This window comes from Chrysemys picta, chromosome 3 (assembly GCF_011386835.1).
Source record: "Chrysemys picta bellii isolate R12L10 chromosome 3, ASM1138683v2, whole genome shotgun sequence".
NCBI lineage: Eukaryota > Metazoa > Chordata > Testudines > Emydidae > Chrysemys > Chrysemys picta.
The window spans coordinates 127,540,256-127,555,222 of NC_088793.1; the positions used below are offsets into that span (position 1 = coordinate 127,540,256).

Sequence of the window (14,967 nt, forward strand, 5' to 3'; positions counted from 1 at the left end):
TTGTACTGAAAACGATGCTTTCCAGCGTCAGGATGCAACAACAAAATAGGCCAGCGGCTCTGAACTCAGTAAACTGGGCAGCAAACAATACCCAGGAGGAAACTACCCTGTGCTCACCTTACCCCTCTGCGTCGCACTCATTAGTGAGTATAAACCAATACACACAAGCTCGCCTATCTGCACGTGTTGCACAGTCTCCAAGAAACTGCTGCAAACCTCAGCGCTGAACGTGGACCAGAAATAATAAAAGCTACGTGTTCCTTCCCCCTACCCTCTCATTTCCCCCTTAAACCTTATTTTTAAGGGCTCTGGTGGCCACGAAGATGATTGGTGTATGTGTCTGTGTCCCCTGGAGCTAAGCTGGCTGGGTCAATCAATCAATCAGCGGAGGATCAGTGAGTCTGGGAGGAGAAGCTGGAGGCTGGGCGAGGGAGAAGTGAAAGGCAAAAAGCAGAGTAAAGGGAAATAAAATATTTGGGGCGGTTCACACGACATCATCATCATCAGCAGCTCCCGGGCTGTGTCCAGCAGCTCCAACCCCGCCAGCTGTTGCAGCGCGAGAGGGCACGTGCGAGCGGTGCTGCCCGGGTGCTGCCCTGGGGAAGACACATAGGAAGGGGGCAGGCTTGTTGCCCATTTTCTCCTTCCTTTTCATTGCCCCGTGGCTGCGGCCGGCGACCCTCCGGTGCCAAGGGAGGGGCGGCCAAGCGCAGCAGAGACGCGGGGCAGCATCTGATCCGCTCCAGGGAAGCCGAGAAGCGGCACGCCCCGACCCCGGAGCAGCAGACGAAGCTTCCCCGCAGCGCGTTGCGCGATCGCAGGGGAACCCGCCCCAAGGCTGGGGAGGCAGCTCCCCGGCCAGAGGTGGGAAGCGCTCGAGCAGCCGGCGAGGGGAGGGGAGGGAGCGCGCTGTCCCCCAGCCCCTCACTTCAGGGGGTGGGGAAAGAAGCCCTGGGCAAAGGGACCTCCCCGCAGGAGAGACTGAAAAGCAGCCAGAGCCCAAGGAAAGTCCCCCTCCTCCCCCGCCAGCAGCGACTTTGCGACTGTCCCGGCCTCGGATCAGGATGCGGTTCCTGCTGCTGCTGCTCCCCGAGCTGCTCCTCCTGGTGCCGGCTCAGAAGTTCTCCGCGCTCACGGTAAGGCAGGCGGCTCCCCTCTCCTCCCATCAGGGGGGCTTACCAAACAAGCACAACCCTCGGAGCTCGCTATTTGCGGCCAGCGCCGGGAGCGAGTGTGAACAGTTTGGGGGCGCGTAGGGCGCACCCCGAAAACAACAAATCCTGGACCTGATCTCCTCTCTTCTCCCCTCTTAGGTCAGGCTAATGCGGAGGTTGAATGAAGCGTACAGGTCTTAGGGGGTGGCTCTAGGTGACTCTGCCCATGTGGGTTCTAACCTGTTCTAGTCCCTGAGATCAAACCTTCTCAGCCTGTCCTATGTGGACAAGGACTGATGGATTGCTGTATATTTCTGTAACTCGGTGGAGAGAGAAAAGGAGACCCCTCCCCTCCACCCTTTTCCAGCTGACAGTCCCTCCTGTCAGAGATCAGGGAAGCTGACTTTAAATAAAAACAGCACTGCATTGCTGTTCACCTTGCCTGTAAAACGAGCACTGGTTAGAGAGAGACGCAAGCTGGAGAAACTAAATAAGAAACCTGATAGTGGATGATTTCGAAGGGCAAAGTGTGCGAGTGATTTAGTAGGTCAGTAGCAAGAGAATTCAGCGCTCGAGTTTAGCCACAGATCAGGTAGGCATACAGGTTGAATTGTTGCAAGACAAATTCCTTCCCCTTTGCTTGTAATGTGCTAGGTAACTTTGCTGCTGCTGAAACGCTTTTCTGAGCCTCCCTGAGACAAGATAAAGTGATGGTGGGGGGAAAGAGGAAATAAAACCTCTCCTTCTTGCATCTATTTTAGATTGAAAATTCTTCAGTTTGTACATTAGAAACCTTTATTTGTGTGTATTGTACAACACAGAACCCATGGGTAATACTCCATAAAATGTACCATTTGCATTTTCCAAGGAACAAGATTAGCTATTGCAGTTAAATGGAAATTTACTATGGGTCTCCACAGAGCTTTAATATTATTGCCTTTATTATGCTGCAGTAGACTAACGTTGCACTGAAGGCTGCATTTAGAAATATGTGGATCATCTTAGGTTGACCATTTATTTTTTTAATTATAACGCCCCATGAAACAGCCCTCCTTAGCTATTCTGGGGCCCCTGCTGCTAAACATGGGACTATGTTTAAGGATGGGTGAGCCAATTCATTAGGATTGCTAAATAAGCCATAATCACTTCTCTAGCCAAGACGTGAGGTTTGCAGCTAATAGCTCAGTTCAAGCTTCTTGTAGAGGTTGTAGTGTTTGCAAAACTATAATTAATGCGATCTGTAGAAATAAAAACATATTCATTAGCTGTGTTTTTAAATGTGTGCTTGAATAAACATAAAGGGCAGCTACCCATTTTCAGGCAGTTAAGTGTTTTGGTAAAGGATATTCAGTTTGGAGGTTTGTAAAGGGAGATGTATTCTAATTTTTTATCTTAGACTTTCAGACAATGAATGTTTCTATAAGATAGGTAAATGTTACAGTGTGATATTTTCAGAGGCTTGGGGGTGTTGCTCATACCTGACATTCCTCACAAGTTGTCTGGTTTCCCTGTCTAATTTATTGAAAATTATGTGTAGATTAACAACTGCTAACTAAAACCACAAAGCTCACTCCACTTTTGCAAGCACAGAACACATGAAATCAAGTGGAGTACCATAACACCACTTAGACTAGTTTTTAAACTGTCCTCTCATGGTGAGAGGATTTTGGGGGAAAAAAATAGCACAAGGTGATTTTTGGCACTGAATTCCAAGTTTGATTTCAAAAGCACGTTAGAATTTGAGTTGGTTGGTTACATGAACAAGATTTACAGAAACCAATACTTTGTTTTCTTTCCTTGGCCCATTATAAACATTTTAAATGATTGTGAATTAGAAAGGCTGTCAATCTTAGTTGTTCCATGTAACAGCAACTTCTGTTATATAACACCTTTCATCCCAAAGGATCCTAAAGCATTTGACCACTAGATACATATACACTGCCACTGAAATGCAGCCATCTCTGGGGAGATGGATAGTAGCTCTACTGAAGTGGAAGAAGTGAAAGTTTGGCCAAGGAGACTGGGGTAAACCACTGTCTTATAAAAATGTAATATGTCCATACAAGGCAAATATAACTTTGGTTTCACCTGAAAGACCTCTCTCCCCCAAATAAACTATATGGCACTCAATTTATATACCTTGGAAGGATGAAAAGCTAAGTCAATTCTGAAGGAATTTGAACTTGTGCTTCCAGAGGGGTATTGAAGTTGGAAACTTGATGGTTAGGTTTGATCTACATTGGGCTTCTCACTGGTGGCAACCAGCTCTGGTATAGATGCATAAGTGCTAACTCCTGTAGGCAGTGAACCTAAGCCAGTTCTTCACAGCACTCCCTGTGGATGTGCTCTCACAGAGCTGGCTCATCAAACGTGTCGCTGTTTACATTAGAAACCTTTAATTCATAAAGTAGGTAATAAACGCCTGGATGCACATAATCTGCAAACAGAAAATGTTAATCTTGTAAAAAATTTCCCATAAAAATAAACCTTGGGTTTTGAGTTTTGGTACCACGTGGGGTGTGGGGTGTTATTCCTACAAAATATTTGGAGACATTTCTTATTAAAATGGAAAGTGCAATATCACAGCAACAGTTAGCTCAATACTAAATCATTCTGTACTCTTCCTTACAGTCATTTGACTTGTAGTTCACAGTGTATCAATATGATAGTTATTTTTCTCCAGTTATGTACTCTTCACTCCTTATTTCTTAATACATTAGAGATATTGACTTCCCTGAGGTACTGACACAAAAGGATGCATTTTCATCTTGAGCACTTCTCAGAAATGTCAATAGGTGTTGTGTGTGAACCGAACCTGGGGTATTTGGGAGTGAAAGGAAGGGAAGTGTGTGTGTGTTTTTTAACCTGCTGCATCATTCTACAATGCTAGATTATCTTCCCCTGTATATAGAACACCCATCTCTTTTCCATGTGGCAAATGAAAGCTGCCCACCAATATCACGGCTGGGGGAGTAACTAACAGAGGCCAACATTTTCAAAAGTGGCCACAAATTGTAGGTATGTAACTTGACACACCATTGTGCTGAGTTTCACAAGAGCTGAGTACCAACAATTCAGATTGAACTCAGCAGGAACTGAGTGCGCTCAGTACTTCTGATAATTAAGCCTCAGGTGTTTTAGGCCAAAATCAGAGCATGCAGAATCAGTGGCCAGTTTTAAAAATGTGGCTCCATGGATCAGAAAACTCACTTTCTCTTATTTAGCAGCTCTAAGGCTTTAGATTTAGAGGAGAACTTGACAATGTTGAGGGTCAATTTTTATGTTTGGATCTGGCAAAATAGGAATTCTGGGGTTTTAGTTTTAACTTATTTCCCTGGTAGCCCTAGAAGCAGAGCAAATATTGCTTTCAAACAAGAGTCTATTGTCTGCTTTCATTTAATTAGGAATACATTCTTCAATTAAAATTCCCTTGGGGAAATAAAAAGCCCAGGGCTTAAATTAAATGGAAAAAATGATTTTGCAAAACTTGAAGTTTCGCAAAACCCCAAAGGGAAAAGTTCAAAAGGTTTCACACAACTCATAACTCCAGTGGGTTCTCCAGTCCCTGGTAACCAACCTCATTTGTGGCTCCAGTGCTGAGCCACAGCTGGCCTCTAGTCATTGTGTAACTATGTGGCTTCCTAATGCCTTGACACTAGCAGCCAAACTGATTTCTGATGTGCACAGGAGTCAAAGACTCCACCACTGCATCCAAAGTTATAATCTGGTCCTTAAAATTATTTCAATCTTGCAGAGCTCTTGGCCTGTTCTCGTTCTAAGACTGCCTTTGCCAAGGTTTCTCCTGAACTCGTCTCCTGTGAAACATCATGTTGCAATGCCAGCCGAGTATGAATAAAGGGGGGGAAATATCTATCCTATTAAAACACTGTCAACTACTAGCTGAGCCATTGTGCTGGGGGGAGATTTTTATGAACAAACATTGGCAACAGAACACTTTTCATTTTGGGAAGCTGGGGTGGGAACTATTTCATAAGTACACTATTTTAGGGGACATCTAGATAAGAAACTGTTCAATGTGAAGGGTCTGTAACCAATTTAGTTCCCCCTCCCTCTGTCAAACACCACTATACAAAGTCCTCACCTTCTAAAAAGAACTAAATAACTTTGTTCTGGAAACACTTCTATGGAATGACAGATGCGATTCTGCAACTCTTGCAGTATATTACTAGAATATTTTCATGGTGTATTACTTTTGTTATAGCATATAATATTTATTTAACATCACAAATCTCATATCTATATCCATCTCCTTACTGAAATATATTGGTAGATGAGAGAACAGAACTAGGTGGCATGATTCCAATAAGGGCAGTCACATATTATGGATCTAGGTACTTTTGTGTTGAAATACAAAGCTTAATATACACTCCATCTTTCTCTAGTTTAAGAGACACTTAGATTACTGCACTGATCCTGAACTGAAAACATGGGGCATCTTTAACACTATGTTTTTAGAACTATCACTGCAGCTTCTACCTCAGCTGGAGGTGTGTGTGTGTGTGTGTATGTATGTATGTATTAATAGGATGCAAGTGTTTCTTATTTGAAAACATTTGCATTGTTCCTAATGTACCACAAATATTTAATTTTATGCCCAAAAGACATGCAGAATCATGTTTGTCTTTCAATTGAATATCAATCTTAGATCCTACCAGAAAAGAAAATTGTTTTTTGCATCTGGAGAAATCTCTTACTGAAATGTACACCTCAGCCTGTCAAAAGTTTCTTTCATCAGATGCTGAATATTTCAAGGAACAATTGTTTTCTTTTTCTCCCTAGGCACATGCTTTGTGAGTATTCAATAGCATTTAATGTCCTGGATAGGTTCCACAACACTCACCAATATAAGATGGACCACTAAGGTAGTTGAGTAGAGGGAAGCTAAACACAATCAAAGCTTTCCAAGTTAGGGACCCATTTGGATGGCGCCTACAAAACCCAAACATTTGGAAAAGTTACTTTAATTGTGACTCAAAACCAAGACCATAAATAAAACTATAAGTGGCTCCAGATTCTAACAGCATTGTTAGAGCAAATGGGCATTGATGCAACAAAGGGTACATCAGTTCCGAAAATAAAACTCTCAACAATGCTTCCCTACAATAAACTTTCAAGACACTTCTCATTGTAAAAAAACCAACAACAAGGTTATTATTAAAAGGGTCAGAGGAACTGATTGTGTGTTAGAAGTCATTTTTATGCACACAGCCAACAAACACAGTCCCATTTAATGTGAAGTGAATAATGTTGATGTCAGGTTGACTGCACCCTGGGAGTGTTTTAAAACTGAAGGGGGGGGGGGGAGGAGGGGTGGTTTATAGGAAGAAAAAAAACATACATAGAAAGATACATTTATGAAAGGCCCTCCAGCCCATTTTGCTGCCTCCATTCATTCCCTGTCCTGAGGGGTAGAGTCCAAGGAGTCATAGCACTAGTGTGTCCTTTTTAACCGTGGGCAAACCTCCAAAGCTTTGGAGGTTTTGTTCATTTTGGAGGAACATCCAAAAATGTAGATACTTATCCAAAGCTTATCTGAACCTCATTGGTTTGGAAATCGGTCTAGAAACCTCTTCAGGCTCTCGCTTGCTCAGGAGTTTGCTAGTGTTTCCAGTATTTTGGCCCGGCCAGAGTTACCACAAGAGCAGCTGTTTTCATGATATTTTGGTACTTTACCTTTCTGTCATGCTCAAGACCAGGAAGTGGAGAGGGGCCTGAACATTAATAACCAACCTAAGAGTCAAGAAAACTATTTTTAGATTGCAAATGAAGGTTTGAGTTTGGTTCAGGAGTGTCAATTTTCATCTGAACTGCTTCATATGTTCTTGATAGGGCTGTGTGGAGGATGGAAATTGTGTTTCATGAAGGATCTAGGGATTTCAGAATCTGTTTTTTTTTTTGATTAGGAACAAAAACTGAAAGTTTGGAAATTCTCTGCATAGGAAAACTCTGCCAAAATTTGTTTCGGGTCAATCAAAGCCTTTTTGATTTTGTATTATAATATATGAAATAAAAATGTTTTGAAGTGACAAGTAGTTTCAAAACAAAAAACATTTTTGAATATCATGTCAAAATAGGATTTGCAATATTGTCAGAACTTTTTTTCTTTTTTTAAGGGGAGGGGGCTCAAAATGAAATTCTGTCAACATTGACCCAATTTTGCAAAATGTTTAGTTTTCAACAGAATATCCTATTCTAATGGAATTTGGTTCCATCAAAGTTTCTCTGACTAGCTCTAGTTCCTGACCAGTACTCACCCCTTTCATTTCACTTGCAGGACTGAAAGCACCTTCTACATACTGACACTGATTATTGGCTCCAAAAAAGAAAAAGTTTAGGAAAAGCTTGCAATCTGTTATATACTAACATTACATGACATAATAGGTACTAAAGACAAGGAAAGATAACTGAAAATGCAGCAAAAAATTAGAAATATTTGTGTAGATTACAGATCAGCAAACAATCCTAGTTGGCTACAAGGTCAGTAATGGCTGAAATGGGGGCAAATTCTCAACATAGCCAAGGCCAGAAAGACCACGTCTAGGAAGAGAGGCTAGTGGAATCTCCATGCCCATTCATTCCTTGGCCTTGCTATCAAGAGTATCTATTAACCATGTCAATTGATATGGTGTTTTGTGTGATGTGGCCAGCTAGTCACTAGATATTGGTCTGAGTTTCCTGACATCACAGCCCCAAATAATAAATATGCTTCAGAGAAGAATAGGTAACACAGCACCACTCATTGGCACAGAATCACTATGGTAAGATTCTTAGTGCCATGGGTGCAATTAGCAGCCTGAAATTTTAATCAGCATTTAGATAATAGATTTATTTTTTTGCAAACCTTAAACTTAAAAAAAATTGTCTTAAGTCAGTTTATTTACTTAAGTTTAGTTTTCAGAGATGATGAGTTGGTATTTTATCAGCTGATGAAGATTCAAGATAGCAGACACTGCATCAGAGAATCATTGTTAGGGCCACAAAGAACATAAGAACAGCCATACTGGGTCAGACCAAAGGTCCATCTATCCCAGTATACTGTCTTCCAACAATAGCCAGTGCCAGGTACTTCAGAGGGAATGAAGAGAACAGGTATTCATCAAGTGATCCATCCCGTGTTGTCCATTCCTAGCATCTGCCAAACAGAGGCTAGTGACACATCCCTGTCCATCCTGGCTAATAGCCATTGATGGACCTATCCTCCATGAATGTATCTAGTTCTTTTTTAGACTCTCTTATAGTCTTGGTCTTTACAGCATCCTCTGGCAAGAAAAACATTGACTGAAGTATCAGGAGGTAGCCGTGTTAGTCTGTATCCGCAAAAACAACAAGGAGTCCAGTGGCACCTTAAAGACTAACAGATTTATTTGGGCATAAGCTTTGCCTAAATAAATCTGTTAGTCTTTAAGGTGCCACCAGACTCCTTATTGTTTTCATTGACTGAAGTTCGCCCTTGGAATTCTCTAGTGTATTGCTCTGCCCAAAAGTTCACTCAGGAGCATTTAACTACTATCCACTCCAATGGTTGGCAACCTGCAGCCTGTCAGGGTAATCTGCTGGTGGGCCGCGAGACAGTTTGTTTACACTGACCGTCCACAGGCATAGGTGCTGACTCTGTGGGTGCTCCAGGGCTGGAGCACCCATGGGGAAAAATTAGTGGGTGCTCTGCACCCACTGGCAGCCAAGTTCCCCTGCCCCACCTCCTCCTCCTCCTCCTCCTCCTCCCCCCGAGTGCGCCGCGTCCCCACTCCTCTGCCTGCCTTCCAACGCTAAGAGTCAGGGCTGGGGCGGGGATTTGGGTAAGGAGTTGGAATAGGGGCAGGGAGGGGGCGGAGTTGGGGCAGGGACTTTGGTGAAGGGGTTGGAATGGGGGCAGGGCAGGGGCGGGGCCTCATGGAAGGGGTGGAGTGGGGGCAGAGCCGGGGGCAGAGTGGGAGTTGAGCACCCAGGGAAAAGCAGGGAAGTCGGTGCCTATGTCCACAGGCATGGCCGCCCACAGCTCCCAGCGGCCACGGTTCACCGTTGCCAACCAATTGGAGGTGCGGGAAGTGGCGGCCACTATGTCCCTGCTGAGATGGACCAGTGAATCAAAAGCAGAGTAACAGGCTGCAGCACAAAAGACAACTGCATCTTGGTGTGAGATGTGTGTCACTTGAGGAGTTTCTTTATTTTCTACTCCTATCTAGGAGGGAGTAATGGAGAGGGAGTGTGGGGGTTAGGCTTAGCAGAAGAATCTGTGGGTTTGTCCATGTTATGGGGGAGGAGGAAAGACAGGCAACACTTTTCTGGATTCACAACCCATTTGACCTTAATCCACATCTGCAAAGAGAAGTGAATGTACCCAGTGCACATGTACTGAACTATCTCAGCATTGGGAAGGTGCATGTAACCAGTGTAAGCCGAGCCATATTTTCTGAATACTAGATGTAAATGTTCAGTTGCCTACATACCAGAAATGCTTTGAGATTGGGATTAAAGTTCTAACACAGGGAATTTCAAAAAGTAGAATCTTTTTTAAAGTAAAGCCATTGTAATATGTTTAATACAGACTGAACTATGCTTTGTTTGCTTTTCTCATTTCCTATTGTTATATGCATACATCTATTCTCCTTTTTGAGATCTGGAAGTGAATTTAGTGCTTTTGAAAGGAAAAAAAAAAAAAAAGATGGTGCTAAAGCCAGGCATGGCTAAAGAAGATACACTGGAAAGCTTTGCTAGACAGCTCCAACAGTGGACTTAAATCCTCCTCAACAGCAGCCCTGCTATCCAAGTCTCAGATGACACTTAAAGACGGCCAAGTACACAGAGTAATTTTTATTTAAAATGCACAAAAAAACTAAAATCTTGAGAGCAAAAGCAAAAAAATCATTTGTTTCAGGAAACCAAATAGGAATCAGACAGTGCCTCCTAAAGTGTAAGTTTAGTACATTAGTCTACATTGGGCCAGATTCCAAACACATTCACACCAGCGGCCACTACAAATCCAAAGTAACTGCAGTATATCTGGTGTATGGTCTCTGCAGGGTTCTATTTAATGAAATGCTGCCCTGATGGACACACCATGTTGCCCTAATGGTGCTGCATAGTCTTGGTCCAGACAGAATGTGCCTATTACATGTGCTGAGATTATGAGATTAATTATACTGATCATTTTTTTTAAAAGTCACAATTTATCAAATGTTTAGATGAACATTATCCAATCAGTTCTTATTACAGTACATAGACTATAATACACATTATAAAAAACGGTACCCTTAAAATATGCATAGGAATTAAAAACAGAGGACTGTGACTTGAACACACGTGTATGTGTTATGTTAATTATCTCTGCTATATTTGATAGGATTTCTTTTTGAGGTAGATGTCAAAGACCTCAGAGACTCAGGAAAAAATTCAAGTGAAGTGTGATTTTTTTGCACACATCCCTACATTCTAAGGCACCATTTCCCCTTGTCTTACCCACTGCCTCTCAATATAGCCAGGTGGTATCACTCATCTAGCATCCTAAAGGGCAGGCAGGTCACACACATCTTCCTTTGAAGCCAACATCTATGGCACTTCATGAATCAGCCACTGGAGGGAACCCAAGAACAACATTGATCAGCTCAGTCATCTGGGGGGGCTGACAGTGTTAAAATTCCTCTCTTCACCATGCAATAGGAGTGCCAGAGACACACCTCACTGGGAACCTCAGTGCCCAGTACTTGCATCTGCACTTGCCATCAAGTGAGACACACGAAAGACTATCAAAGGAATCTTAAAAATGTGGGATTTCTCTCTTTAAATAGATCTTCTGTAACTTTAGTGCCACGATTCCCCCAAACATGAATCATTTACAATAATAAGAATGAGCTAACAGCAGGCTAGTGTGGCACAGAGGAGAATTATGGGCTAACCTGAGAGCTGTCCCTTATACTGTGCTACATTTTGAGGTGTTCAACCTACTGAAAAGGCATTTGGCTGGCTCGTAAAATGTTTATTGCATGTATCATTTGGCGTTCATTTTGTAGCATTTACTTACAGGACTTTTAGTGAGTGTGGTAAGAGAAAGAGAAATTATTTTCCACACTGCATTTAATAGGATTATGTTTCAAGCAGCATCCTCTCGGGAAGGCAGGTTTCAAGCATGTCAGAATTTTTTATGGATTTCAGCCTGAGTGGATTTAGTTGCAAATCTGAACTTTGCACAGGAGGGTTTATCTTTCCATCGCTTTTCCAAAGAGGCATCATAAATTACATTTCTGGAAGAAACAAAGCTTTTTGAAAGAGGAGTTCATCTGGTAAATTCTTCCTCTGTTTAAGTTCCCCTTCCCTGTCATGTCATGCACTACACGGATAGTGACATAAGGAGATGCTGAAGGACTCTCCGAGCAATGCCTGTGTCATTACCTGATGATAGAACTTCATAACACAATTATAGGTCAACATACAAGCATGGACAGTGCTATTTCCTTCGAAAGAGGAAAGGCAAAACTTAATGAGCGCAATTCTCCATTGTCCTGCACCTTGTCCAGTCATTTACAACAGTGCCAAATGGGTGTAAACCACTTCCACCATTCTGACGTGGTAGTATTTTACACCCACTAGGCACTGGAACACTTGGTGCAGGGCGACAGAGAATCAGATCAGGTCCTTAACGCTAGATGGCAGAAGCAGAATTGATACCAAGGTGAAATAGTTTGAATCATCCTGTTATGGACTGGTTTGTGTGTCCCTATGGCTCGGGACAGACCCACAGAGGCAGCACTGTGGAATTGGAAGTAGGGCTCCCAAATTGGTACAACGAATGGAGATATTGTCAAAAATCAGCAGACAAATCAAAAGCAATACACCCATTTTATTTTCAGCCATAAATTAATGCAAATCCCAATCCTCATATCCTGGACAGTGTGGAATTTACAAGAATCCCAGTGGAGGAATGACCAGCATTTTGCCAATGAGGAATGCCATTCCAGACTCTACCGTGTCACCAACCTCCTGCCAATGATTGATTTCCTCCCTGCTCAAAGCAACAGATTTGTTTTTTGGCCAAGTCTGTTAGCCACTTCACTTTAAGCCTCGAATACAGAATATGAGGTTACTTTGCTCATTTAGCAGCCATACCTGGTATTTTTATTTCCTGTGATGAAGTTTTAAATATAATGTTACTGATGGTGAAATTGATTATACCATACGATAAAGAATTTATTGATGAAATACAGATAGCAGAACTAAATCTAGCCCGAGTTCTCTACTAATGGTAAATCTACCTGGACTGGAGGGTTCAACAGCTCAAACAGCCTGTAACCTCTAATCCACTGCTGGTCTGCAGCAGGCCAGTGCAGATGAGGTCTAACCCAGGAGTAGATAGTGGGATCCACTGATCCAGTTCCTCTTCCAGGCAGCTTCTGTTATTGGGGCTTCTACAGAGTCCTGGCCAGATTTTAAGGTTGCCATCCATAGAAAAACCTCCAGGGCATGGGGAGGCAGGCAGAGAGGAGTGCAAATTGCCCACAGTGGTAATTTGCCTCCAACACGTTTGTTACAGAGTGTCTTCCATAGCCAAAGTCTCCTCAAGCCAGAAATTACACCTGCAACACCAAGTATAGATGCACCCTAAAAGACCCTCCCAAGCCAGCTAGTTGATTTTTTTGAGAGATTCAGCCCTGTGCAGAGGGGCTAGCAAAAGGCCTGGACACCAATTAAGTCACATTTCTGGCCTAAGTGGGACATCAGTTTTGCATAAACCTTGAGCTGGCTCCTCTGCACATGGGCAAATTTCACCCTTTTGTGTTTTTCCAACTTCTGAGAGCTTGATTTCTCAACCTAATCATTGCCTGGATGTGATCTGTCCAATCTCTGAGAGAAGTCAGGTATTATTAAAAAGCATATGCCTTGTTCATACAAGGAGCCGCAAGCTCCAAAATAACATCTGCTTTCCTTTGTTTGTATGTCATCTAATAGCATGTATCCAAGAATGCCATCTCCTCTCCAGACAACGATTCCAAATTTAGGTTTGAACCTACTGTGCGTATATTTCACCTCTACATTCCTGTGCAAAGTTTTACCCCTCATTTTGCTTTTCAAGAACGATGGGTGGAAAACCCATGCAAGGCTCAGAGGTTCAGTTCAGCAAAACTCCAGAATTTAAGATTTTTTGGGGGAAGTTTATCCAAATGATGTGAAACATTTTGGCCTAAGAATCTCATAATAGTTTTGATTTGACAGAATTTTGAAAGTATCCAGGTTTTAGCCACATTGGAAATACTGCAAGGGCTGTTGTATATGATAGTTGATAAATTTGCAGAGATATCTGAAATTTAAAAAGCTCCCCAATCTCACCCCTCCAAGCAAACAAAAACTCAGATCAGGTTAATTTCCCAATTAGGTTAAGGTTAAACATTTAGTTCTCATTACATTAGTCTGCTTGTCCACCATCCTACATTTCCACTGAGTGGAATACAGTACATTGTATTGTCCCAGACATTAAAACAATGTACAGTACCATGAGTCACATTGTAGGAATAGCCAAAAGTTAGAGTTTCTCTGTTTGCCTGCCTGCAAAATATATCATCTCTTGAAAGCTAGTTTGTCTCTCTAATACCCAGGGGGTGAGGAAGCTCCAAAGTGAGGTTTGTTTTACAACTGTGGCAGGAAAGAACATTTATTTAATACAAGCAAGAAGCGATTAAAAGCTTTCATTAAAATTAGATGGGTACAGATAGGTTTAACCACAGGTGAAAACTCATTACTTTCATTAGACTGCAGTTAAATCAGTGTCATGCAGATGCTAGGTTCAGTCCCCCGAGGGGAACTTTGTATAAAACAGAGGGACATACATGGAAAAGAGCATGTTTGATGGATGGAAAACCTGAGTGAAATGTCAAGTCATCAGAGTTTAAGAGGTCATAGTTCATATTCCATAGCTAGTCTCTGGCATGCAGGATGTGTTCTCAGGAAGCCCCCTGAAGCAGTGTTAGGCAGAGGGAAAGCAGGTGTGCTACTCCACTCATGTTTGAGAAAGGTAATGCTAAGCTAATATTTACTTCCCGGGCTTGGCCTTTCTTGTTCTGAATTGCTTCATGATTTTTAAAGCTATTTGCATTTTTTTAAACCTTTTTTTGCCAATGATATTGCAATTTACTGTAACTACATGCAGAAGTTTTTGCAGATGAATAATGGTAACCAGTTATTTAATCTTTTTTCAGTACTTTGTAATTATAATGTGGCCTGAAGATCTCATATATAAACACATGCACACACTATCCTGTATTCTCAACTTGGATATTGTTCAAGACCTGTTGGTGTTTTGTGCCATGCATCTGAATGCCGCTTAGAAAGCAGCTGTGTCTAAAGTAGGAATTCTCTAACAGTCCGTTAATGGGAAGTGAGCTTTGGCAGAGAAATTACAGATGGAGATACTTGAATTTGAGCGAGTGCTGTAGAATTTACAGCATTGCAATGAAAATTGTTTGAGTTCCTCCCTTTTGTTTAGGATGGACTCAGCAAAACTTTTACATTAGAGCCTGCATTCCTTGCGTACCCCAATGCCCATGGAGGTCAATGAGAGTTTGGTGTGTGCAAGCCCTGCACAATCAGTCCTCTTAAATGCAACCATCTAACCATATACTTCTGGACTATGGAAGCTGCCCATTTGGGAAGTAACTGACATCTGAAAGCAGATAAACTTGTGAGATGATTTAGTTCTTTCCTCAGCATCATCTCATCTCAGAGTAGCACTGCAAAGATATTAGAATCTGTAATTCAAATTGGCCTTGATATGAGAATTGTTCAAATGGACTGAGAATTAGCTGAA

At 42.2% G+C, this 14,967-nt stretch overlaps 1 protein-coding gene across 3 annotated transcripts in view; it reads left to right on the plus strand.

The window, feature by feature from the left end:
* The first annotated feature begins 375 nt into the window (after positions 1-375).
* Positions 376-14,967, plus strand: part of SMOC2 (SPARC related modular calcium binding 2) — a 172,093-nt gene continuing 157,501 nt past the window's right edge. For 2 of the 3 annotated variants that reach the window (XM_065590457.1, XM_065590459.1), the window contains exon 1: positions 376-1,136. In XM_065590457.1, coding sequence (XP_065446529.1) covers positions 1,065-1,136 — 72 coding nt within the window. In that variant the 5' untranslated portion in view covers positions 376-1,064. The remainder of the gene's footprint in view (positions 1,137-14,967) is intronic. The other variant, XM_065590460.1, reaches the window with a different exon arrangement.